Raw genomic sequence first — 27,558 nt, forward strand, 5'->3', positions numbered from 1 at the left:
GACTGTGGAGAAGGACAGAGTTGCAATGAGGGCTTCACAGGGTGTGTTGGGTTGATAAGAGTAGAGGACTGCTTTGCATGTAGAATTAGGTTGCACTGAGATCACTCCAGAGATCACACACACACACACACACACACACACACACACACACACACACACACACACACACAGAGAGAGAGAGAGAGAGAGACAGACAGACAGAGAGAGAGAGAGAGAGAGAGAGAGAGAGAGAGAGAGAGAGAAAGAGAGAGAGAGGTGGGTGGCAAACTGGTTAAAACGATCCACCTACTGAAAACATATTAAGTTCTGTAATACTTTTTGAGTGTTGAGGAATATTATTTTGAGTGTTGAATATATTACATAGATTGGGAGAGGCTACTGTCCCATATAATGTAGAATGCTTGTGAATCAAGTGATATATCATATATGTGACTAGAATTGTTTTAATCTGATTCAATAAACAGTTCTTCAGTGTTTACCATGTGCTAAACATGATAACATACAAATTAAAAAATATACAATGGGCTTACCAACTTCCTTGAAGAAATTTGGAATTTATTTGGGAAATCAGAAATATAAGCAAGTGATTGTATGAAGACAAATGTGGAACAAAATAAGGTCTACATGATATATTTTTATAAATTACCGGAAGAGTTATAATAGTTATAATTTCTTATCCCATTCAGCGAGTGATAGAGTTGGAAATACTTAGTATCTCAATTGGATTAATACATGTAGCATATAACAATTGTATATGCACTGAGTTACTTTAATATACCCTGTAAATTATAAAATAAAATTTAAAGAATGTAAAGGCTACCGTAACATTTAATAATAAGTAATATGTCTATGGTTAGCAAAGTGTTTGGACAATGTACATATTCTATCAAAGCATAAATTTACCTCAAATATACTTTAAGCTAAAGTCACTGTTGTGTAAAGTTTAATTGGCACAGAAACTCGACAGTAAACGGGCCTTTTCTTTAAGACACAGATGGGACAGAAAATAGCTTAGAAAAACATGGCATATTTAGGGACAGCAGTTTGCCAAGCAAACTTAGAAAATACTAGGTTTGGGATGGTAGAATGGGTGGTATATTTTCATTTTATAATAAGAGAGAATGAACTTAATCAGGGAAGATCTATTATCTTGACAAATGCTATCAATAAGTTGAAAAGCAATCCAAAACTACCAGGTGTATGGAAGAATTTCCCTCCAACTTGAGATTGTTCTTCTAGTGAAATAAATTTGTTTTTGAGAATATAGAGATAACCATTGAATAAGATTACTGTCTCTTAACCCCATTTTAAAAATTCTTATGCAAAATAAGGAGCAAAGTGCAAATGCCTGCTAGATCATTCATAGTCTACATCAGGACAATTGCTTTCTTTTTTTAAACCATAGTTTGGGCTGCCTGAGGATAGTTCAGTGGGCAAAGCACTTGTTTTGCAAGTGTGAGGACCTGAGTTTAATCTTAAGTACCCACATAAAAAGTGGGCATGGCAGCACGCACCTATAATTCTGGCACTAGGGAGGAGGACATAGGTCGGTCTTTGAGGCTTGCTGGTCAACCAGTCAGACAAACACCAACCATGAAATCCAGAGAGAGATGCTCTCTCAAAACGTAAGTTGGAGATTGAAAAAACAAACAAACATGGTTGAAGTTCACTTCTGGGATGTCCTAACACACATGTGCATATATACATGGGCAGATACATACACTCAACTAGGACATGCTTGTGCATGTGTATATAACCCTTTGCAACTGTTTCTACAGTAGAACATGGCAGCTCAGGACTAAATTACTTCTAAATTTGTGAACATCCAATTTGAAGACATGGAAAATATTTGTTTACCTTGTTCATTACAGACATCCCAACAGGACTTTTTACCCTACACTTTGATTTTGATTTTGTGGTGACCTTGAGTGTTCATGAGATTCCAATTAGTAATAAACCTAATGTATTTATGTTGATAAACCATACAATTGCATTTGTAAACCAAGTAACAAATCATATGTCATAAGATTATATTAATAGCATAAGTAAGTGTGGTTCTAAATAAAAAAAATGAAAAAATCGTTAAGTAATTCAACACCTATGGCGATGTTCATTCGCATCTAGTAATTGTTCCAAACAGTAGGAACAGGCCTTCTATTTACACAGTGCTATGAAGGATTTGTCTTTAGTGGTTTACCTGGAGGTGGTCCAGCTTGCTGCCCTTGCTCTGCATGCTGTGTATTGAAATAGACTCCTCCATGAGCCCTCTGTAGGAATCCCCTCTCTCATTAGGTATTTTTCTCTAATTGAAGAAAGGTACTCACGGGGTTTCCTCTTTTCACTCATGTCATTCTTCAGAGCGCAGGTTTCAAGATGTTACTTATCCAACAAAATTCTTCCTGTAGTATTTTTAACTAGGTTCAAATATATATATATATTTAAATGTTAGCCTCATTTCTGAGATAACTAACTCTCATGAAAAGAGGCTTATTTTGGTCTATAGTTTCAGAAATTAAAAAAAAGAGAGGAGTATCCCCTTACACTGGTGTTATGGAGGCTGTGAACTGCCATGTGGTTGCAGGGAATTGGGTCATCTGGAAGAGCAGCTAGTACTCTTAACCACGGAGTCATCTCTCTCTAGCCCAAGTTATGAAAGTTTTTAAAGACTGGGTAGACCTACTTACTTCATGGTCCCAGGAAACATACTATTTTGTGTCCAAAAGCAAATCAGATAAAGGAATTCATATAGTACTGTGAGGGTGGGCTGCTCCCCAAGGAACTACTGTTCCCATATATTGTTTTTATCACCTCCAAGTCCTGTCACCCTGGGAGAAAATCCTTTTTAACATGTGTGACTTTTCATATTATGGTCCCCTAGGTATGTATGTTTACACACACATCTTCAAAGGTCTCACATCCCACCCAAATTTGGACCCTTTTTTTTCAACATATTTGTGTGGTTCATGTGTCTGGTTGTGGGGCTGTTCTCTGGTGTGTGATTGGATTATGCGGACCACAAGCTCACAGAGATGTCTGAGTCTCCTGTCATGGAGACAGTTCTTCAGTCTCTGCTTGTCTTTGGTCACCTTTGCATCTTTAAAGAGTAGAATCCTAGACATTCTGTAGGATGTCTGCCTCATCCACAGTTGGGGCTTGCCTTAAATTTTCTCACAATTAGTGTGGAGTTAGATATGGGTGTTTGGTTTAGGTAAAGTGACTTTTTCATCACATGACATCAGGAGGAACATAACACTGCTGACATTAAGTCAAATTACTTGGTTAAAGCAGTGAAGAGTTTTGTTTTAAAAATATCCCGACTTCATACTTTCTCAGTAAAGATCATGTCCCAAAAAGTACATTCTTGAATACAATGTGACACAAGTATCCATTTTCCTAAATGAAAGAATAAATGGGGATGAGAAGCTAGAGAAAGAGAAGGTAATAGAGATGGAGGGCAGGCACAGACACTTGCTTCTGGGTTCCAGAGATACCCACCTGATTAGAGGCCTGGCAGTTGGCTCATGGGTGTACTCATCTTACACAAAAGGGAAGCAGAGGAGGCCTTCGCAGCTGCTCTTCAAAGATAAGAGAGAAAGTGGAGGGCTTCTTGGAAAAATGCAAGGTCTTTATTTTTGCTCCTTCTAAAACTTAGTTTCATTATTCACTGCATTTCTCAATGTACCTTAGCTTGCTGAACCTGGGCATTGGCATGAGTTAGACATTTGATATTACAACTGGGCAATGGGTCACTGATGGCTTGCTAATGCCTAATGTCAGCTCAGTGATTCCACTACCTAACTTCAAAAGCCAAGCTTTCTCATTCCATAACGGAACACTTTTTCCTTTTTTGTGGATAATTGAATTAGAAGCTTTTCTATGAAGTGTTTCAAGTGCATCACAGAAACACCAACAATTTTATGTATAAATGAGTTAAAAATGATCCACAGTATACAAGGTAAATAAGGATATCTATTCATTCTACACTCTTGGAAATAGTTTGACATTAATATTTCTGGTCTCCTGCTATATATTTACACACAGTTATGTTTTCTTATACATTTGTCTTGTTTTAAAATGCTAAAATATAGCATTTTTCTATATCTATTAATTTTTCTATTTTTCCCCAGTTTGATCTTGTACTCATAAGCTCCAATACTTCTGCCTCAGCCTCTTTAGTAACTAGGATCAGATGCCTATATTATGACACTTGGCATCATGTGTATATATGAATCAAACCCAGAGGGCATGCTGGGTAGACACTCCCCCTCTGTGCTGCATCACCTGGGTACAGTGTTATATGAAGAAAGGAGTACAATAAAGGGCAGCTATCAGGTGATAAGGAAGGACTGGACGCGGGTGATGAATACATGATACAGAGCTATTTCTTTTCCAGTTTTAACTCTGTCACGGAGCTTTTCCCCTTTGGTGGAAGATAAGTATATATCAAACATATACTTGGTAGCGAATGTATAAAATCCAATGTGCAGCTTCAGCATGGCTAACTGAAATTCGTTGAGATTCATAGACTTTGTGTCTGGTTAAATTCATGGCATAATCTTTTTTTACGTTCTCTAGCATAAACCTCTCTCCCCCAAAACAGCTAACAAGCTTATATATGTCATTAGAAATTTTTATGGGGAGATTATGACTCAAGGGATAAAAAGTTGCATCTTGAATCTTCATGCATTCAAACATGTATGGAAGGGTACTTTGGGGTATACAGTATAGCACAAACCCGAGAGTGGTAGTAGCCCTTGAATCCAGAAATCGCAGTCCAGCTGCAATCCTCATGTGACAGATGGACTTGAGTAAGCCCCAGTTTCTGTCAGTGAACTTTTCCTCTAAAAGTTGGAGGTAAAATTACCCCATATTGTCAAAATTATTTATCATAAACATCAAAATATTGATATACAATCAAGTATTAACAAATTATAAGATATGCAGGGGAAAAGGTCACTTTAAGCATTAGTCTTACATTTGTCATTTCTGTCTATTCACAGCCAAGACTATTTTGAAGAAATTTAAAACAAGGCATTTGCTTTCAATATGAGCAGTGAGGCTGGGATCCACATCTCTTATCCTTTCTTCATCTGGATTCTATCTTGGCTAGTTGAATTTTTTAATCCACAATTTGCAGAATTTAAGGGACAGCCATGCAAAAGCTACAGTACCATGACATCGTATGGAACTTTCCTTCCTGTTTTTGGCCTTTGGTTCCAAAAGGTCCTGCTTGTTTCTCAGAGATGAGGTGGTTTCTGTAGTTAGTGGATGAGGCTCTGATGTCATGGCATCCTCCTGCATCATTCTTTGACTACTCACCTATAGCATTGTTGAGAACTTCCCGTGGACTGATAGAAAGCTACATGAGCTGTTGTCTCTCCCCAGTACATAGGGAGAGATGCCCAGATTCAATGCATCTCTTCTCATTTATCCTGAGCAGACAGTCAGGGATTATAGGATCTGACATTGAACTCAAGAGGGCTTTTATAAATCAGAACCATGAGATTACATCCACACAGACATGATTTCTTGGGAAAAGAGACATGGCAATCACCCACCCCTCCTCCCCCAGATCTTATGCTCTTTCCTCCTCTTTTCCAAAATGATCTGTGTCTGTGTCTGTGTCTGTGTCTCTGTGTTCCTTTTAGGGATGAAGATGAAAATGCTGTAGTTTTTAATTCTCTGAACCTTGACTGGTTGTGGTTTACCATATTAATCATCATCTATGTCAAATAGGAGTTTCTAGAATGAGCGTTGAAGGATGCATCGATCTATGCTTGGCAACCATAAGCCATTAGTTGTTGGTTTAATATTATGATCATTCAGCAGCATAATAGTATAGATACTCCTAGAGATAAAGACCTGTTAGCATAGGTTTCTAGCTCTAAAATGGTACCAAGTGTGAGTTTCATCTTGTGGAGCAGGATTTAAATACAATTAGAAAGCACTTGGTTACTTCCTTGATGTTCAGGCCACTATTACAACAGTGAACATGTCTTGACTGGATAGATGCTGGAGATGAATCTGGAAACAGTTGGGGGATGAGGATCAATATAACCAAAACACATATGAAACTCACGAAGAACTAATAAAAATGGAAAAAATGCATTGCTTCATGGTAAAACAAGAATCTAAATATCTGTTAATCTGTGTTCCGAAAAACTATTCTGAATCTAAAAGGTATTCTTTTGCAATCATTTTTTTTACAAATATTTAAAAGAAGATCAGCAGGGAGTGCCTAAGCATAAATAACTTGGTAATTTATATTTATGCGGTGTTTCCTTTTGTCTCACTCAGGCTCTGATCACCTGGATCTTACTTATGTAGCCTAGGGCTTTGAACTCTAGATGACTTTCCTGCCTTTGCCTGCCCAGATCTGGGAGACCAGGTGTGCTGTTAGCTTTTCAAAGGAGATCCTTTCAAATTGTCACTGGGTTATTATTATGGCTAAGAAGTCTTTCACTCACCGTGGCTTATTCTTTATGAATTGTATCCATTTTTTTTTTTTTGTTCTGACCTAAGTCAAGTCCAGCTGCTCAATGCAGTGGTATATGACTTTGCTTGTTTAAGCTTTGGATTCCAACTCAAAGGATCAGTTCACTTAGAACTCAACATTCCACTAGAATTAACTGCTCCATCCAGTTAGGTACATTGAGGCCTCTGATGAATAACCTGGCTTCTTTTGTTATGATTCAGAAACGACTGCAGCGAGAAGGGGGAGACTCTCACTGCACCCCTACACTGTGCCCACAGGCAGACAGAAGCATGGGAATGAACACATTCGAGGCTATTAAAATTACATATTGTTATAGATACAACTTTAATGACTTTTTGGCATGGGTAGGGTGATTAAACACACCAGTTAATTACTAAAATTTCACTGTAATAAACTGTATTAATCATACTGGCTGAATGTTTCAAGACCTGGTGATTGGTCTATGATTCACTGTCCTTGCCACAGGATAGTTGGAAGGAGGAAAGCAGTTTTGAGAGGCAATGATTAGAGGAGAAAAGATTGTCCAAGTACCAGGTACCAGGAAAGAAGGCAAAAGGCGAAAAGGAAGGAGAGAGACAGGGAAAGAGGCATTCAGGAAAGAAAAATTATCTGTTGTGGCTGATAACGTGTCCGTCTTTTAGAACACATAAACAATCTAAAGACAGACATCATGTTTTATTGGTTTTCACGTCTCCACAACACATCACACTGTCTACTTTGTAGTATGGGTTCAGCTGACTTTTGTTAATGCATAAGACATGGTAAGGGAAGAAAGAAAATAAAACAAACCTGATAGATAAGGAAACATGGATAGGATGAAATCACCTTATCCCAGGCTGAGAATCTTTGGTTACATGTTAAACAAGCTTTGGGTTGGTTCTCTCACAGTAAAAGGCCTCTAACAATCAAATGGCCCAGGGAACCATTTATGTCTTAAGCAGTTGTAAAGACAACACTGGATATAAATGTGTATAGGTGTATAGGTGTATAGGCTTCCTTGCCTAACTGTGCTCAGGGCTGATTATTCTCAATGATGGTTTGGTGATGATGACACTGCTTGAAATCAGCTGTTTTCACCTTGCATTATGATTAGACTTTTACATTATGGCATCACTACTATATTATCATGTGACTACTAAGTTGATTCTGGCATCAAAATTCCTCTATGAATGGAGTCACAGAGGATTTTAGTGACATTGTGTATTTCCCTTATTCAAATAGTTTACTTCTGTGAAAAGCTGGGAGATTTCTGGGGCCCATCTCCTTTTGAGGATCCTTTCAGAAAGGATACATTGGTAATTCCCTAAATTGGCGAATAGCAAGGTATTTAATGTGTGATTATATTTTTCATGGTGGGGTGAATTCCTTCAATCTTTTCCTGAAATTTGACATTTTGTTTGGACTACGTAGGTCCCTGCACTACTTTGTAAATGTTCTATATGTATTGGCATTTGAATGTTTTCACACACACGTGCAATGGCTAATTTAGATAACCATTAAAATGAGTGTATTTTGAAACACATATTCAATTGCATTATAAAATCTACAAGAAATGGATAAACTCCTAGACACATATGATATACCAAAATTACACCAAGATAAGAACAACCTAAAAAATTGCTGGAGAGCTGGTCCAGCGGGTGAAGTGATTGCTTCACAACAATGGGAACCTGAGTTCCACCCCCTGAAGCCACGTAAGAAAGCTGGGCATGGCATCCCACATTTATAATCTCCTTACTAGAGAGGTGGAGAAAGAGGGAGCTCTTCCATCCACCCACTGGCAAGCCAGCCCACTCACTAATCCAAGGCCACTCAGAAACTCTGGTGACAAAAAGAGATGGATACTCTCTGAGAAATAATACTCATAGCTATCTATGTGCACCCCCAAAATGCAATAAACAATGGAAATATAGTAAGAACAATAAATGGTAAGCCTCCCAACCTCTTCTTCCCAAGACAGAGAAGCAGGCATGAGGGAATTTAGTTGACTTGACATTGTTGATCTCTTTCTCTAAGTAATGAGCTAACTGTCCCCTTATTTATCCACAAAGCATATATCATTTTTAGTCCTGTTGTGAAGTCCAATGTGAAGGGCACACACATTGTCCACTAAAGAAATCTAGTTACTCAACCCGAATATAGAAATCCTTGGTTAGGAATCTAGGGTATTCCAAAGTGGAACCCAGCTATCATTCTTGAATTTTATGATCACAAAATTTGTGCCAAAGACGATGATGATCAAGAGGAATATAAACACAAAGGCAGAATGTTGACTCCTTGGGATTGGATGTATCGTAGGCACTACACTGCCACGATTCTGAAATCTTCAGTAAACCTTTCAGTAAGACGTCTCTGATTTTAGGTGTCAGTTCCGAAGCTCTTCACTCGGGCAGCCTGTAAATGAAGCGCTTGCTTCTGTCTCCCTGAACTTTCAACCTTTTGATCTGATATCTCCTTCTCCCTCTTCGCAGAGAGCTCTGTGTAAATCCCCCAAAATGACAATAACAAAGTAGATCTTCACTTTTCACAGGGGAAATATTCTTGAGCTTTCCATGACATCCTACAGAGAGATGGTTGAAGGAGGGTTGGAGAGATTCTATGAAAAACCCTTACTCTGAGGGCATAAAGCTTCGTGACGTCGCCCCCACGTGGCAGCAGGAGGCAGTTACCGTCGTCCGCAGAGGGGAAGACAGGAAGAGCCTTCTCTGGCTCCCTCCCGGACAGCATGATGATCTTGCTGTGAAGCCCTGGTAAATATTAGGGAGGACAGGGACTGTGGATGTGACCAGGGAAGGAAAAATGGGTGAATTTAGTGCAGAGAAAGATGTGTGGGGTGAGGGGGACCGTCAGCCGATTCAGGGATAACTATTAGCTCACTTAGCAAGAATCCACTAGAGGTTTTCCCTGACCATGTGAGAGACATCAGTCTGTATATATGATTTCTACTGAGTCACCTAGAGGGAGCTTAAAGCCATGTCTAAGCCTGCCTTCTCTGCAGTCAAATTCAAAAATGTCAGTTTTTTTTTTTTGTATTGTGTGAGTGTGCGTTTATATGACTGTAGCAATTAAATCTGGGGTCATTCATTCTTCTGAACTTTCTGCCTGTGACTTCCGGAATAGAAGACGGGAAGCTATATTGACCAAACATCGATGCATGTAGTACAACACTGTTGCAGTTGTAGACACCATCTTTTGAAGAATGTGAAGACTAAAGTGTTAGGTCAAAGAGTACATACCACACTTTTCTAGGGTGGCATCCAGCCAGTGGCTACTGAGTTAGCTAAGAAGTAGACGCACTTTTGGTCTAGTGTGTTAAGGAAATGCTAAGACACTGAAGCACAGTCTGGTCCCCAAAGCATATTAGAGTGATAATTGTGACATCAAATAGTGAAGAATTAAGAGTACATTAGCGAACAGTCAGGATTTAACTGCATGACAGAGTGTAGACAATATCGATAAAGTATCTATATATCTCTGTTTCAAATGTTTCCATCTTCTAGGACAATGGAATCATACATCACTCCCCTGACATTTTAGAAGAACCATGTCACCCTGATCTTAGAACACCAGAAGAAAGGACAAGGTACTGTTCCATTCATGTGTAGGAAGGGTAAAATGAGGGTGAAATTTTCAATTAAGTATGAATGTAGTTATCAAGAATAAAATAGTGAAGGCATGCATAAGACTTTTTTTCTTGAATACATTTTTAGAAATAGTGTCCTTCCCCAGAGTTAATGCCAGTTTGAACTGGCAACAACACAGGAGTAGACTGTGTGGTCTCCTGGTCTACTAGATTTGGGAACTGTGGATCATACAATGTGCACGTGCTGAGTGACATAGTTGTATAAAAGCTTCAAACATGTATATGCCTTTCAACGAGGACACAGCTAAATTTTCTTATGTTAGGGAGGACCAGACCTCCAGCACCTAAATCTCTTGTAGACTAAACTGATTTTTCCCATGTGACAACAGGAAGAAAAAAAGTTTTAAACAATTCTGAAATTAACATTCAATCAGATCACAAATCTTTATGGAAATATATGGTAGGGTTAAGCCAAATTTTAGGCACTGCAAAAGATAATAAAATACTGATATTATCAATTTATAGCTATGCATATTATACTACATGCGTGCTATATTAGGATTTTTGTGTAACTATTGTCTTTGCTTTTTTTTTAAGTAAAACTATAGAAATTCACATTTTGAATAAGAAAACTGAAGCTCTGGTGGATTTCCCAAGCCTGATGGTTTCCAAAGACTGTATCTTAATGAACAATAAGCTACAGATAGAAATAAAGGTCAAACAAAGTTACAACATATGTTCTACTTCTCAAAGATTAAATAGTCTTATGTAGCCAGTATAGAAACACCAGGCTACAAAAGACATGGTCTAGATTGCATTTTGCTTAAGAACCCCACTGGTAAGGAGGGAAAGGCCTATTCTACTTACTCATGTTAACAGTTTAGATAGGAACTAAATAAAAGAGAGTTGGTGGTGAAATCTGTGTCTGTTGGTGGGGAAAATGCCATTTGTGAGCAGTGTTGACTGGGAAAGATGTGCAGATTCAGAATGTACCCAGAGATAGTTATGAAGTGTAATCTATCTTCTCTCTTCACCTTCCTTTTTGAAACAGAGAAGGTAGCTATTTCAAGTGTCCAACCAATACTAAGAGGCCATTCTAATGTGAACATCTCTATCATGCCAATCACTTTAGTGTTGCAAAGACTAAAAGTATATTCTTAATATATCTACCTGTGATCTCAAGACTGGCATCAACAAAACTCTTATAAATGTTATTACAGAAACAATAATATTAATTATATTATATGAAACTTTTTGTATTCATTATGTAAATAGAGAGCATAGCCAACTCTGGTGTTTTTGTTATCTACACTAGAACTATGTTTATTGGGAAAGTGAAAAAGTGTGGTATTTGTATGTTTCCATGTCACTTAATATGTGATTACATGATACAAATGATTAAAATAAAGATAAAGGGGCCTCATGAGGCTGCATTAATGATTTGCTCTCCCCAAAATAAAACTTTTTTTTTGGTTTTCCATGTGCAATGTGTTTGAAGTCATTACTGGTGGGCAATAATGGGATGATAAGTATTTCCCCAACTGAGATGCCTTTAGTATTATCCCAAGGACCCAGGGTGTGTCATCCTCTTTAGAAGAATCGATATGGAGATGAGCAAGGAGGCCTTTTAACATACAATGATAATATTAAACACCCTTTGTGCCTATTCGTGGATTAACCAGAACTGAGTAGAGAAGGATTTTAATTCATTGACTACACGCTTGTTTTTCTACGCTAGAACTTTTGACACTAATAATACAAGCACGAGGAAAAATAAACTCAATTTCTAATCTCTTTCTTTGAGAAATAACCACTTCTAAGGTGCCTGGTCATTTATGGTGGCATAATCCCAACCCTGAAATCTTGACTAAATTCTAGTGTAAATACAAAAATAGTTCTCTCCTCGTTGAGACTAGCAAGATGAACTATGGTACACAATGAGAACAAACTACACCCTCTCTGCCACAATATGGTGGGTAATGGATGTCAGCAACCTACTTAGCTAGGAAGGAATCCCTTTTTTCACACCCCCATTTGGATGAAGAAAAGGCAGCAGCAGTTTGCAGGAAGATGCTAGGAATTCCCTGGTCACTGTCCATGCAAGTCAAGGGCAACTGTCAAGCTTTTCAGTTCATGTCCCTTTTAGAGTCAAGGGGGTTTCCCTGTGATTCTATTTGCACCATATAGTGAGCGACTCTTCAACTGTAAAACTGTTAGCGAACTCAGAAGTTACAGGGGCTTGGCATACCCTAGATCACCCGATTTCCCCCCTCTGGAGTGTCTGCACTCCTGTCTTCAGTGAAGATGTCTGCTTTGTTTTGACAGCTTCCAGCCATGGGTTGGTTCCAGGTGATGCTGCTTCTCTTTGCTTTGCTGCTGCAATCGTTGCCCTCAGAAGGAAAAGTAAGTTTATGTGGAAAAATCCTCTCAGAGCAGTCTGACAACTTTGGAAAAGGACAGACCACTTTGAGAATGGAAGAATCCGGAGTAACTGATAGGTGACAAACCCCTCATGGTTGTCTCAGAGCAATTCACACAGAGGCAGAGATCGGGGACTAAGCCTATTTGCTCCATCACTCGTGCGCTCGTGGCTGTAGTGGCCATCAGTCACATGTGCCTATTAGATACTTGAAAAGACAAAGACTATTCCAAGAAGAAGGTTAGCAGGCATCAACAATACAGCCCAAGATGAACAACAAACCTGTCTAGTATCCTATGTTAAATTGACAATGAGATAACAGTGTTTTGTATAATTGGTTAAATAAGACATGCAGTTTAGAGCACTGTTGTTAAGAATTTAACAAATACTTGCTGGCTGAGAACAGTAGAAATGTATGTTCTACAGATGTGGAAGTCTGAAATTGAGTTCTTTCTGCAGACATAGGAAGGGACTGATGCCTTCCTCTCTTATAGTGACTTCTGCTAATTGTTGCTTTTTGACAAATGGCTGTGTCACTCTAACCTCTTCCTCCATGTTGACATAATCTCGTCTTTATATGCTTCTCAAAAAATCACTTGGCTGAGAGTCAGGTTCTGCTTTGGTACCATATTTATACATCCTTAGAATTAGAATATGGAAATATCTTTAGGGGCAATTACTGAACTTATTACATATATATATATATACATATATATTGCTGAAATTCACTTCTTTCACATTTAATAGGCCTTCTTCAATTAAAATCACATGTTATCCCTAAATTATATTTTTAAAAGACAACATGTTACATGGGTTTAAAGAGCTGATTGATTACAGTTCTTCTGCCCAAAGTATTTTCTGTATTCTTTATTTCATCTGATTTCATATGATTGCTACAGAAATTTAATAATATGTAATCTTAAATTTGCATTTTCTTTACCTTGATCACTATATTTATTCCTGATTCTTGTTTACAAATAATTGGACTTGTTTTTAAATTGAAAACAAATCTGATTCTAATGTCTTTATGTGTGCTTATCAATGGTCATGGAGTTAGCACATAAAACATTGTTACTGTGTGAAATCTTGAATTCAGACCCCCCTACATCACATTAGATTTCATGCTTTAGTGATCTCAGAACAAGGTCAGTCATCCTTGTTAGTGTTTGTGAATCTCATACGCAGAGTTCCCCTTCTGGCATGGAAGCTTGTGAATATGAGGTACTACAGTAATTGTTATCCATTCTCACACTCTGCTGTTGTAGAACTCAATAATAGCCAGAAATGAAGACTTGGATAGTTGTTCAGACCTCACTTGGTATTCATAACCATAACCAGTCTGTTATAATAGTTAAATTGTTAGTCTGGAGAGAATTTGCTTCTTACTCCAAAGGCTTTTATTATAACATTTTCCTATCTTTTCTCCCTTGGATGATTTTTTTCTCCTGGACTTTCATAATTATTTTTCAACTTCCTGGTCCAATTCCTGGCTTGCTTTCATAAAAATCATTACAAAGTGGGATGTCACTGTCTTTTTGGCTTACTGAGTACCTCATTCAGCATGACTTTCTACACTTCTCAGCAGTCCTAGAAACAGTATCAATCTTTAAAATCTCAATTCAGAATCATCTTGGTGAACTCTTCGTTATCATCAATAAATTGATTCCCTCACCATACCTTATTGTGGCATGATCAAATGTGAATGGATGTTGATAAGTATTGGATCCCTGGTTTTTGGGTATCTTCTGCTGATACAATAAGTCAAATAAAATCTAATTAATAAATCCAGATTTAGTAAACTGAGTAAAGCAGAGCACTTTCAGGTGACTCTTGGATAGGCAGGAGGGAGAGCAGGTGTGAGGTCTGGCAACCAGGTCCTAAATACCCTGTAGGCATGGTCTTGATCAGCTCTTGGGGGAGGAGCTGACCCTTGTCAGACTTTATGAGGGGTGGGGTCTGGAATGGGAGAAGTGAAACCAGAGTGGAGAGTCCCAACAGATGTCTTAGACTTCCTGCTGTGAATGTTTGATAACAAAATATATCTCATTTTTTAATCTGATTTTTTTCATTCGATTTTTCCCCCTCTACCAACTACTCCCAGATACTTCACATCTCCCTATCCACCCAACTTCATGTTCTGTCTCTCTTTTTCTCTCAAACAAAACAAAACAAAAAAGCAAAATAAACAAGGCAAATCAATAGTTGCTTTGTATTGGCAAACTGTTCTTGGTTGGGCATAGCTCCTGCCCTGGAGCATGGTTGATGTACTCACTGTGGTAGTTTGAATGTAATTAGCCCCCAAGATTTCATAGGGAATGGCTTTGGTGGAGTGGGTAAGGCCTTGTTAAAGAAAGTGTGTCACTCTGTGGGTTTTGAGGTTTCCTATGCTCAGGATACTGCCAAGTTAGTCAGTCAACTTCCTGTTGTCTGCAAGCCAAGCTGTAGCCAATACCATGCCTGCCTGCACACCACCATGCTCCCCACCATGATGATAATGGACTGAACTGAAGCTGTAAGCAAGCCACCTCAACTATTTTCTTTATAAGAGTTTTCCATGGTCCTGGTGTCTCTTCACAGCAATAAACACTCACTAATAGACACACACAATAGTAGACCTTATTATGACACTCACTGACACTAGGTCAGAGGAGAGGACTGATTTGCTCTTTGCCAGCAGGTATCATTTACAAATAGTTTCTCAGTTAGGGGTGGCACTCCACCCCTCTCAGGACTGAGATTTTTGTTTGGTGATTCCCGGTAGGTCTTTTGTGTATTGCCACAGTCTCCGTAACTTCATACATGCATCAGTCTTGTGTCCAGAAGACAATGTTTCCTTGGACCCACTCGTCTCTGGCCCTTAGCATCGTTTTGTTCCTTCTTCCGTATAGATCCCTGAGCCTTATGGGCAGAAGACAGGGCTTTGATGAAGATATCGGCTCATATAGGTTATCTCACAGGGGACTGAGTGCTTCAAAGTCTCACTCTTCTGCACATTGTCCAGATGTATTTCTCTATGCTAATTCCCATCTACTTAAAGAAGAGGCTTCTGTGATGAGGCGTGAATGATGTGCTGATCTCTGGGTACAGCAATATGCCACTGGGAGTCATTTTCTTCCTGTTCCTTCAGCAGAATAATAGTAGGTTCTCCCCTCGATCACATGACCTATGTAGTCTCAGATTCTTTGCCACTTTAGCATTGTTAGGGATGGGTTTCTGCTCATGTAGTACCTCTTAGATCCAATTAAAAAGAAACTTGATACCCTATTGCATCAGTATAACATGCACGCAGATCAGTGTTGTGAATCTCCCTGGTTGATTTGATTACCTTTCTTCTCTGGTCATATGCAGACTACCTCCCCAAATCACCTCTCATAGGATTGCATTTAAAAAACAAACAAAACATAATGAAAGCTGAACTAAAATCATAATCTAGCATTTGTGGCCTTAGAGGAATTTCTGTCTTGCAATGAAGTACTCATCATTCTCAAGTCTTTCGTCTATGTCTAGTCATTCCTATTATAATTAAGTGCTGACTCAGATTTACTGGCACTGTCAAGCAGCTAATATTTTCCTTTTCTATCTGGGTGATATTATGTGATAATAGTTTTTTTTTAAATTGAAGTAACTTCCTCACTGTCTGTGATCTACAAAAATGTTAAAAGTTATTTTCCCATAGGATCCAGCTTTTACTGCATTATTAACCAACCAAGTACATGTTCAAAGAGAGATCGTAAGTAAACACAATGAACTGAGAAGAGGAGTTAACCCCACTGCCAGCAACATGCTAAAAATGGTAAGAGGCTCTGTTGGAAATGGTGTGAGCCAATTGTTGGGAGAGGAGTCAGCTGTGGGGGAGGGGCCAGCTGTGGCAGTAGGAGATGACTGTGGTGGGAGGAGCATCTGGTGATAGCTTAACGTTATGGTTTAAAATATTCCTTGCTGCTGTAAGGACCAGCCTTCAGCAGCTCAGAAATTGAGGGGGAGCCACAGAGTCAGTGAATCAATTACTCAATTTGACTTTTCTACCTGAGGGATAAAATTATCCCTCCAGGGCTGTCTAGTGGGGCAGAACTTAGGTCACTGTGGCTAGTGAAAAAGGGCATAACACCCCCACCTCCCCACATCCTTTAGGATCTCCCTATTATCTCTCACATATTTTTATTTTTCTTCTTACCTCTATCCAGATCTGTGTATCTCTATCCAGATCTCTATCGATTCTGTGTATTCATTTTTTCCCCTTACATCTTATATACCACAGCAGAATCCTTCAAGCAATATAAAAATTACAATGTGGTTACATTCTATTATATAAATGAATGATTACAGTAAATACAAGTAAAAAATGTGTTTCCTGTTTCTTTTACTAGATTAAGCATTTTACATATTACAGGCAAAAAACAAATTTTCTCAAGAACACACATACATTCATATCCAAGCAGCTTGTTGTAGATTAACAGAGTGTAAGCAAGCAAGGTAGTTTTCTCAGCCAGTTCTTTTACTGGCAGGTTGCATTTTGCAGTTGCAAAGAAAGAATCAATCATTTCATTTATCTCAAAAGGTAACCTCATGAAAATCTTAAAAGAATAACAAACATAAATCGGTTCTACTTTAAATCTTCAGAGTGCGTATCCATTCATCAACAATGTTTTATATCAGGAAGCTAAGGGCATAAATGGGTACAAGGAACTAACCATCACCCTTGATCACCAGTCCATCCTAAACAAGAAAGGCATTCCAGCTAATAATAACAGGGTTTTCCTTTTTCTTATTTCTTGACTTCAAAGAGTCCCTCACTGAACTATATGCCTTCCTAAACTTGAAACTGTTCTGAAAGATTTTCTACCTCAAAGTCATTAACAAAAACACCTTAACCTAATCTTAGTCATTATTTAAAGCTTTGATTTAGCTACTGATGCACACTGAAACCCACGAACACCTCTCCCAACACTAAGATTAAAAGAACTTGAGCTAGCCTAGCTTCTGGGACTCAGTTGCTTTTCTTAATCATTAACTTAAGTCACAATTTTTCCTAACTGTGTAACACTTTCTTGTTCTTTTTCCTATCCTCTTCAGCCCCTGCTTTATCAAGGGTGGAGCCAACACCATATCCTGCCTTTACCTATACTAATTTCCCCAATATTCTAATCTCTGCCATAACCCCTTACTGTATTTGCTAAAAATCCTTAATCATCAAAATTCTATTTAAACCAACACCGTTATTGGATAAAATCATTGTTTCAGTTAGAAAGTACACCTTAAGAGGAAATCATCTCCATAAAAATTCACAGGTAAAAATGCCCAGTAGAAAGGGATATCTCCATGAGGTAATCACACTACATTAAAGACAATGGGAATCTCCCAACACCCACTCACACCATGCCATATACCAGAGAAAAATTTCAGGGACAAACATGAAAAGGCACAGCAGTAGCAAGAGACAATTCGGGAGCTGAAGTCCTTGGGGCCTTTCCTGTCTGAGAGTCACCTGCCAATGCTTTGCTTCCAACACTCTGAAGTTCAGTTGCTATCTGCTGCTCCTCTGATATGGCCACTGGCAGTTTCTGCTTTGATTCTGCTATTTTACTTAAACTTTTACGTGGGAAAGACTATATTATTTTTGTTTTTAACATGGCTCAACGACATTTCAGGTTTTGGGTCTCATAAGTTAGGCAGAGTTAGAAACCAATTTTTTGAGCATCCTGTGTGAAACATTTTGTTCCTTGTCTTTCCTAGGTATGAACCAAGGTGTTTTATGTCTTTCAGGGTCTTCTTGAAGAGGATATTTTCTGTTTCTCTCCCTCCCTATATAGTATCGAATATCGTTATATCTGGTGTCAGAAGTTTTATAGTTTTGCTAACTAATCAAATTGTATGCTTTCCTTATGGTCGGATTATTAGATGTGGTTTTCTTTTTCTTTTGATATTTAGGAATGGAGCATAGAAGCAACAGGAAATGCCCAAAAGTGGGCTAATAAGTGTATGTTAGAGCACAGTAATTCAGAAGACCGAAAAACCAGTACGTATGTTACATATGGCTGCTTTATAAGTGAATAAATTGAATACTAACAGCCCTTAGTAGGATATTACATCCAGAATTTTCACACAAATGCTATTCATGCAGTCTTTCAAAGTCATTTATTTATGATTTAGTTAAAATTACAGTAACAGCGTCGTGGTTCACATTTGTTTATTTTATGCAAATGCTTCATCCGATGTGTCATTTGCTCTCTCCAAGCTCACAAGCAAAGCAGAGCATGTGTCATGCTTTTCTGCAAATATTCTCAAATTTGAAAAACATTAGGAAGAAAATGACAGGCCAGAGAACACACTGTAGTCATGTCATACTTGATGTTTTTGTTCATGTATTGTCAAATCTAATTAACCCCCTTGTTTTGATAATACATAGCTGTTCAACATTTTGATATCTAATTTTTATGGTGTATATCTAATTGTGTTAAGTTGTTGCTTAGTTTTGCTGCAAAATACTTAAGGTTTTGAAATCATATTCAACACCCATGTAGACTGAATATGTTGGGAATGTTTTAAAATTATGTCAAGCAGTGAAGTTTTTTCTTTTCTCTCTCTCTCTCTTTCTCTCTCTCTCTCTCTCTTTCTCCTCTCTCTCTTTCTCTCTCTCTCTCTCTCTCTCTCTCTCTCTCTCTCTCTCTCTCTCTGTTAGATTGGATCTCACTATGTAACCCTGGTTGCTCTAGAGCTGGCTTTGTAGACCAGGTTGGCCATGAACTTGCTGTGATTCTTCTGTCTCTGACTCCCAGTTCTGGGACTAAAGGCATGCAGTACCAAACCCAGCCTATGTGTTGTTTTCTGTTTTGCAATTGACTAATGTATAGATTGTTGTGGTAGACTATAAAGAACAGCAGGACATATTTTATGGCAGAATCCAGAACCACGAGGGAGGAAACTTGGTGCACAGACCTCACACAGACTGTTTACTTGTATCTTGAAGCATGTAGAGAAGTCCACTGTGGAAGTTGTTAGTCAGCTTTGCATTGTTTCAGTTGATCTGTTATTTTATCATTGCTGCTTTAATAATAAAAGAACTGTGAAGAGAGGATCAGAGTCAGTAGAAGACGGAAGCAGTCTTGGAGATCAAGTGGACTATTAAATTGTTACTTTTGCCTTCACTACTAAGGGAAGTATCTTAGCATGTTTGATGTTCATTCTATGTAGACTAGACATGGTATTTCAAGCTCACACAGATTCAATAAGGAATTGGCTATCAACCTGTCCTGGCTGTGTCTGATTATCTCAGGAAGAGGATTAAGTCTGTGAAACGATCCTTCTTGCTGACAGTTATCTCCTTGAAAATTTGTCAAAAATGCCTTCATCCTACCTCATAAAAAATTATCGACTTGTTTCTAAGGTCTTCTTTGTGGAAACTGGTGAATGTTACAGAGAGCATAGAAAACAGTCAAGTGTTGGTTGCTTGTCTTTACAAAGCCTGTACCACAAAGCTGAGAGCACGCAAGGCCTACACACAGGAAGAATTCATTGAGCACACAAGGCCTACACACAGGAAGAATTCATTGAGCATGCAAGGCCTACACACAGGAAGAATTCATTGATCATCTAGATGACTGCAGTTTTGACAATGCAAGCAGAGAAGGCTTTTTTAAAGAATGGAGTAGTCGCAATCTATTCACAATATTTGCGTGCTTAGGACAGCTTGGATGTGTCAGATGACTGTCTTCTTATCTGATCAATTAATCTATCAATCAATCAATCAAAGAAGCAGGCACCCTGCTCCCACCTCAACCAATAGTTATCCACCATAGGCTCTATGGCTAACATACAGCATTTTGCATTTGTGTAGTCAATTTATTTTGCCATTGAAAGTTTTATTGTTTTCCTCATAAATATATTCCTTCCAAGGTACAAGATGTGGTGAGAATCTCTACATGTCAAGTGATCCTACTTCTTGGTCAGCTGTAGTTCAGAACTGGTATGATGAAAGTGAAGATTTTACTTACGGTGTAGGAGCAAAACCCAATGCAGCAGTTGGACATTTCACTCAGGTAAGCAAATAGACGAAGACGCTATAGTAACAAACACTGTAATGCGACGATTAAAGCTTTGCCAACCAATGGTCCATTCCTATGTTAAGTTTGAGCAGACAGGCTGAGTAGATTTTATATAGTTCTGTCCTTTGGCTGATACCTTAAGATATGCTAATTTATGCCCAGGATCTGAAGTATGCTTGATAGGAAAGCATACAGTATATCTTTTCTTCATACATGGATAAAATAGTAATCTTACATGGCAGGTTTAGTTTTAAAGGACACTAAAAATAAAATTTATTTACTGAGATTCCTAAAATAAAAATTTATAAGGTAATGTTATAGACTGTAATAGCTGCATATTTATTTTATAAATATTTTAATACTTACTTTCGTGTATTTCACCATTTTTCTAATAAACACCCTTACTTTTATCTTCCATGGTTTTGTAGGTTGTTTGGTATTCATCTTACAAAATTGGCTGTGGAGTTGCTTACTGTCCCAACCAAGAAACCCTAAAATACTTCTATGTTTGCCAATACTGTCCTGCGTAAGTATGCACTTCAGAATTAAATGCATGCTATTTTACCTGCAAACTAATATTTGAAAGTTTATATAAACCAAGCCAGAATCACAAGTGTAGAACCACCAAGGGAAGGGAAAATGTTAGTGTTTTTCTTTGAAGATCTAGACAACATCAATTTGTCAGAAAAGAGGGCAGTTAGTTACACAGTTCTGAATGTAAACATCTAATTTCCACCTTCAGTTATGAAATGATGTCCTTTCTTTGAATTATCCTTCTCTAGGTCCTTCATTCAAGGACCATTCTAAAATTTTACATTATCTGTTTTGCTGATTTCACACTTCAGGATTGCATAAATATAATGTTAGGACAAATGATTTAAGCTTTTGGCTTGCAAATGGGATGACATACCTCGATGTTTATTTTACTCAGATATTTCAATTACTTGTTACCTACAAAAGAGGAACATCTTACATTGTTACCACAAACTTTGCTATTCTATGTGCGTAATGACAACATAATGTTTAGTTTTTATTATACTGACTTTTTGAAAGGACTGAGGGCCACACTTTTTATCAGACTTGTAGAGAGATGGTTACTCAGGTGATAGAAGACTCTAGCAGAATAGCTTTGAACTCAGAATTTGTTTTTCTGAAAGTACATCTTTTAGCGCTTACTACAGACTGTGGAGGTTTGTATCTAAATATATTGCTTATTCATAAAAGCATCCCATGGGCAGATACAGGAAACAATAATGGAATGGATAATGGGAGGAAGCTGGGATAGAACCTACAGAGCATTTCCAGACCTCTCATGGTTGGTTTCTTTAAGTGCTCACTCAACAACACCAAAACCCAGCTACATCGCCCTGGGATGTTGTTCCACTTGCACAGTTAGGATTTAGATTCCTATGCAGTTTCAAGTTCATTAATTGGCCTGAATGGTAGTGATCATCATGAGTCACAAATTAACTCCTGTAAGACAGTAATCCTTGGATGTTGGCACAGATCAAAACCATGCAAACTGGCATTCTTAATAACCATAGAATTCTCATACATGATATCTCTTTAAATGCAAGTCAGAGGTGCTTAAGTCCATGCTACTGACCACACACAAATAATATAAACTCACTCTCAGCAGTATGAGTAACTGTGGAATACTTCAACTTTTTTTTAAATACGGAAAATTTTCTATATTTTTTAATTTTTTATTTAAATTAGAAACAAGCTTGCTTCACATGTCAATACCAGCTCCCTCTCCCTCCCCTCCTCCCCTACCTTCCCAGTCCCCCCAACCCCCACACCATCTCCCCTCTGCTCCCCAGGGAGGGTGACGCCTTCCATTGGGCTTCTCCAAAGTCTGTTATTTCATCCAGTGCAGGGTCTAGGCCCTCCCCCTTGTGTTCAGGCTGAGAGAGCATCCCTCCATGTGGAATGGGTTCCCAAACTCCATTTGTGCACAAGAGATAAATACTAATCGACTATACAAGGCCACATAGATTGCTGAGGCCTCTTCACTGACATCCACATTCAGGGGGTCTGGATCAGTTCCATGCTGGACTCTCAGATGTTAGTCTGGGGTCCATGAGCTCCCCCTTGTTCAGGTCAACTGTTTCTGTGAGTTTCACCAGCCCAGTCTTGACCCCTTTGCTCATCACTCCTCCCTCTCTGCATCTGGGTTCCAGGACTTCAGTGTTTAACTGTGGGTGTCTGCCTCTGCTTCCATCAGCCACTGGATGAAGGCTCTAGGATGGCATATGAGGTAGTCATCAATCTCATTATTGGGGAAGGGCATTTAAGGTAGCCTCTCCACTGTTGTTTAGATTGCCAGTTGGTGTCATCCTTGTAGATCTTTGGAAATCTCACTAGTGCCAGATCTCTCCTCACACCTATAATGGCTCCCTCTATTATGGTGTCTCTCATCCTGCTGTCCTCTATTCTTCCCCTGACTCAACCTTCCTACTCCCTCATGTCCTCTTCTCCTCTCCTCTTCTCCCCCTGTCTTTTTCCCAGCTCCCTCTCACCTCCCTCCCATGCTCCCAATCTCCTCAGGAGATCCTGTCCCATTCCCCTTCTCTGGAGTACCATGCCTGTCTCTCTTAGGGTCCTCCCTGCTTCCCAGAATCTCTGGCAGTGGGATTTTAGGCTGACAATCCCCTGTTCCAATCTAAAAATCCATATATGAGTGAGTACATACTATATTTGTCTTTTTGTGACTGGGTAACCTCACTAAGGATGGTTTCTTCTGGTGCCTTCCATTTACCTGCAAATTTCAAGATTCCATTTTGTTCCCACTGAGTAGTACTCCATTGTGTAAATGTACCACTTTTCCCCTATCCACTCTTCAGTTGAGGGGCATCTGGGTTTTTTCCAGGTTCTGGTTATTGCAAATAATGCTTCTTTGAAATGCTTGAACAGATGTCCTTATTGTATGAATGTGCTTCAAGTGGAATATATTTAGTAATGAACAGTTTTTCACTCCCAATACCATTTACGAGATATTCTTTCTCTGGAGAGATGTGTTTCCTTAACCCACACCTGATGGGGTCTTGCCTTAGTAATTATTTCATCTATTTGACAATGAAGGGGAAAATTATAGACGTCAGTTACCTCAGTTTCCTTACTTAGTTTGATGAACTGTAGTTAAAGAGCAGTGTGTCATTGCTAAATCGTGGTTACCACCTTGACACAGCTGGGAAGGAACCTCAAATTAAGGAATTTCCTATATCAAACTGACCTGTATTTGTGTCAGTGAGGCATTTTCTTGACGGCTAATTAATGTAGGAGAACCTGGCCCACTGCTGGCCATGCCACCTTTTGGTTTGTAGACCTGGACCATGAAGGAAAGGTAGCTGAACTTGAGCCAGGATACATCTGTAAGCAGCATTTAAACCTCCATCGTGTCTGCTTCAGCTCCTGCCTCCTGGTTCTTCCCTTGGCTTCCCTCAATGATGGACTGTATCCTGTGAGCTAAAATTCAACTCCCCACCCAAGTCGCTTTTAGTCGATGTTTTATCTCAGTAACAGACAGTAAACTAAAACGAATGCGTTCATGCTTGAAGTGTTCTTAATTGCTGTTGCCCGAGTCACGCTATGGAAGTCATAGTCTTCAGTTTGGTTCACGAAATAACGTAAACAAAACTGAAAACCATGCATAGCCATGCATGTATGTTCACTGATGCTTCAGGGCATGAAAGGAGCAGTTAAGGGAGAAATAATGGTATGTTTCAAATTTCAGGGGCAACAATGTGATGAAAAAGAGCACTCCTTACCAGCAAGGGGAACCTTGTGCTAGCTGTCCCAATAACTGCGACAATGGACTCTGCAGTAAGTGCAAAGGGATCCACTGGTTGCTCATCACAAAGTCAGAATTTTATTTTATTCTATGAACTTTAAAATCAACTAAATGATGTGTTCTTAGAAGAGGAAAAATCTGCTCAAGAAAAGCATTAAACTAAGCATTTTTTTACACCTCACTAACTGACATTTTATTTGTAATGAAAATAATTTTACCAATCTTACCTAAATGGAACATTTACCGTCACTAGCCATGAGGGTAAAGAACAGCTCAAAAATTGTTCTTTAAACTGAGTATCAATAGGGCCAAAGTGGTATTTAAACAATGAAAACATGGCGCTGGAGAAAACGCTCAGTAATTATAAAGAACCTGGCTTCCATTCCCAGAACTGACCTTGGAAGTCCACAACTACCTGTGACTCTAGTTTCAGAGTATCTGATGTTATCTTCTGCCATCTCTAGGTACCTGAACACAGGGGCTGGACATATAGACATACAGGCACACATACACTCATAATTTAAAAAATCAAATAATGCATACCTACATGAATTGAAATCATGTTTTGCCTGTCTTACATCCCGTAATGCTAGTCTTTGACTATGCGGATTTTCTCATTTCTACAGTATACCCAGAAATATAGTGTTTACCTTTAAAATTATCACTTTCCCCATAGTTAGGTGATAGTATTTTTGCAAATATTTAATCACAATATTAAATCTGTGTACAGTATTAGCTTATAGAGAAAATACGGCTACAAATGAAAGAATAACATAAAAGCCATATATCTTATTTTTTTTCAATGATATAAAGAGGCATAACTATTGTGTCCCAGCATTTAATGTTTTTTTGTTTAAATTGCTATGAATGGTAGAAATGAACCACTCATTGAGATTTTTACCTATCAAGTGTGTTCATTTTTATTTAACATCATTCTGGATTCAATTGTACACCAATAATTTTAAAATATTAGTATCAAAGCTGTACACTAATAAGAATGTGTTGAATGACTATATCTCTTCTGAATTCTATTTGTTCAACAGTTTTGAATATATCCTACTTTTATTGAGTATTCAACAGGAAATTAAAAAAAGGGGAGTGTCAGTAATGTTTCATTAAAAACTTCCTTGCCCCATAATACAAAAGTCATGAATGGGAACAAGTAGTTTAAATACAATGAATATTATTGCACGATGAACCAAAAGAAGAGTGTTTGAATGCTGGTTGCATGCTTGCCAGGAGAAGAGGAAGTATACCAGCTTGGTTCCTGCTTAAATGCAGAGTTGTTGGAATTCCATGTCCTTGAGGTTGTAGGAAGGCCTGTAAAGTGACCACACCCAACAATCTACTTTGAGGATCTGAGGAGTTCAGAGTAAAACATGGCACCCTATCATTTTCTCAGTCCATTCACAAAGGGCATTTACTCCTGAAAGTGTAAAGTTGGGTTTCCAGAATGTGAGATGAGAGATGGAACCTCTCTAACAAGTTTCTTAGAAGATTATCCATGAATGTGGCCTTGGGGACTTGAAATGGTCTAGTTAGGCTAAGGAGCTAATTTAATTTACCAGGCACTAGAACAGCTACATTTGCCTAGTGGGTTCTGTATCAGATTCAGCAGCTGGAGATATGTTTATATCCTTTTTTTTCTGTCTGAATGACAGGGGATATAAGTAACTCAATTCATTTTAGGGATATACCACTGAAAACAAGGAAGAGATATGGGTGAGCTGGTGAGCTCAGTCAATGTGACCCCCTGAGTTACTTGAGATCACCCCAGTGGCGATGATGCTAGCGTGCTTCTCCTTCCTACGTCTTAAGCGGTGGATTTTCTGCTGCTACTTCAGTTAACGGCAATAAGATAACGAAATCTCCTTTCATTGCAGCCAATAGCTGTGAGTTTGAAGATTACCTTAGTAACTGCGAGTCCTTGAAGAGCTCAGCAGGCTGTGAACACGAGGTGCTCAAGGAGAAGTGCCAGGCTACTTGTCTGTGTGAAGGCAAAATTCATTAAGATGTCCAGTGTGAAGCATGAAGGAGTACATGCAAAGAGAACACAGCCTTTATCTGAGACATGCCAGGGAAACCTATAGCATATTAATGAAAAGATGGATCCCAAATGACAAGGTTTCTTCCATCCCTGGATTTATACAGAAATCTCTTTCATACAGCAATTTAAAAAGTGTCATTTAGGATGACAGTTTTGGATTATGACCAGCACTGCTGTTTTAAATGTAGTGAATTGAATCAAGCGGAGATTTTGAAAGCTGTATGAACACAGGTCATTCATCGCTAGAATTTCGAAAAAAAGAGAGAGAGCCGTATGTGTCCTAAAACAACTTACAACGGAATAATGGGCTGTAGTAATGTCACCATCAAGCTACTTTACTGTGTCTACCAGAATGAAGCTTGACATTTGTATTTGTCTTATGTTCTTTTAATTAAACACAAATAATCATCTTTTTCAATAAATAACTCAAGCAACTACATGGATACAATTTTCGTATAATATTTATACAGCATGTCTTTTTAACTGCTAATAACTAAGCACAAAATAATCATACAGGGAAAAATTATTAGATACCTGATGTTAAATTTAAACAAAAATCATAATGATTGTATGTTGATTTTATTTTATGGATATGCAATTAATCACTATATTGGTTGTGGTTTAACATAATATGCAAGTCTAGTAATCTGATGAAACAATTAAGATTAACAAATGTCCTAGAGAAATTAGAATTCATAATTTTGTTCATTTCATTTAAGATTGTTTGATCATGACATTTATATCAGCCCATTTTCCATAAGATTAAGTATGTTAAATATCCCAAATATTGAAAGGTTACCAGAAGTAACCAAAAACTAGGTCTGATTTAATAGATGGTGACATACCATGAGCTACCAATGTCCTCAACATGAAGTAGATACCTGAATTTTTCTGCACCACTGAGGAAAATGAATGCATACCCCTAAAACCTTTAAAAGAAAGTTTCCAGGCCTGCATGATATTACCACAGAATTCTGCCAAACATACAGAAAAGTATTTAGAATTACTGTACAGTCTTTTCTGGAAAACTGAATGAAGGAAATATTTGTCAGTTCATTCTTTGTGATTATGTCATTCTAATACGAAAATTTAAGGTAAAAATACCGATGTATGACTATCATATACATGGAAAAATCCTTAAAGAACACCTAATAAATTGTTCAGTAGTAAAAGTTGAG

At 38.3% G+C, this 27,558-nt stretch overlaps 1 protein-coding gene across 1 annotated transcript; it reads left to right on the top strand.

Annotated features, from left to right (window-relative positions):
• The first annotated feature begins 9,139 nt into the window (after positions 1 to 9,139).
• Positions 9,140 to 26,817, top strand: Crisp2 (cysteine rich secretory protein 2). Its single transcript, XM_005072291.2, has 9 exons — positions 9,140 to 9,246; positions 9,997 to 10,079; positions 12,405 to 12,482; positions 16,175 to 16,291; positions 18,427 to 18,514; positions 20,392 to 20,534; positions 20,969 to 21,066; positions 24,277 to 24,365; positions 26,217 to 26,817. The coding sequence occupies exons 3-9, from the start codon at positions 12,414 to 12,416 to the stop codon at positions 26,342 to 26,344; spliced, it is 732 nt and encodes a 243-aa protein (XP_005072348.1). The 5' UTR covers positions 9,140 to 9,246; positions 9,997 to 10,079; positions 12,405 to 12,413; the 3' UTR covers positions 26,345 to 26,817.
• Positions 26,818 to 27,558: the final 741 nt, after the last annotated feature.

The sequence above is a fragment of the Mesocricetus auratus genome, unplaced genomic scaffold (genome assembly GCF_017639785.1).
Source record: "Mesocricetus auratus isolate SY011 unplaced genomic scaffold, BCM_Maur_2.0 Super-Scaffold_100021, whole genome shotgun sequence".
Lineage (NCBI taxonomy): Eukaryota > Metazoa > Chordata > Mammalia > Rodentia > Cricetidae > Mesocricetus > Mesocricetus auratus.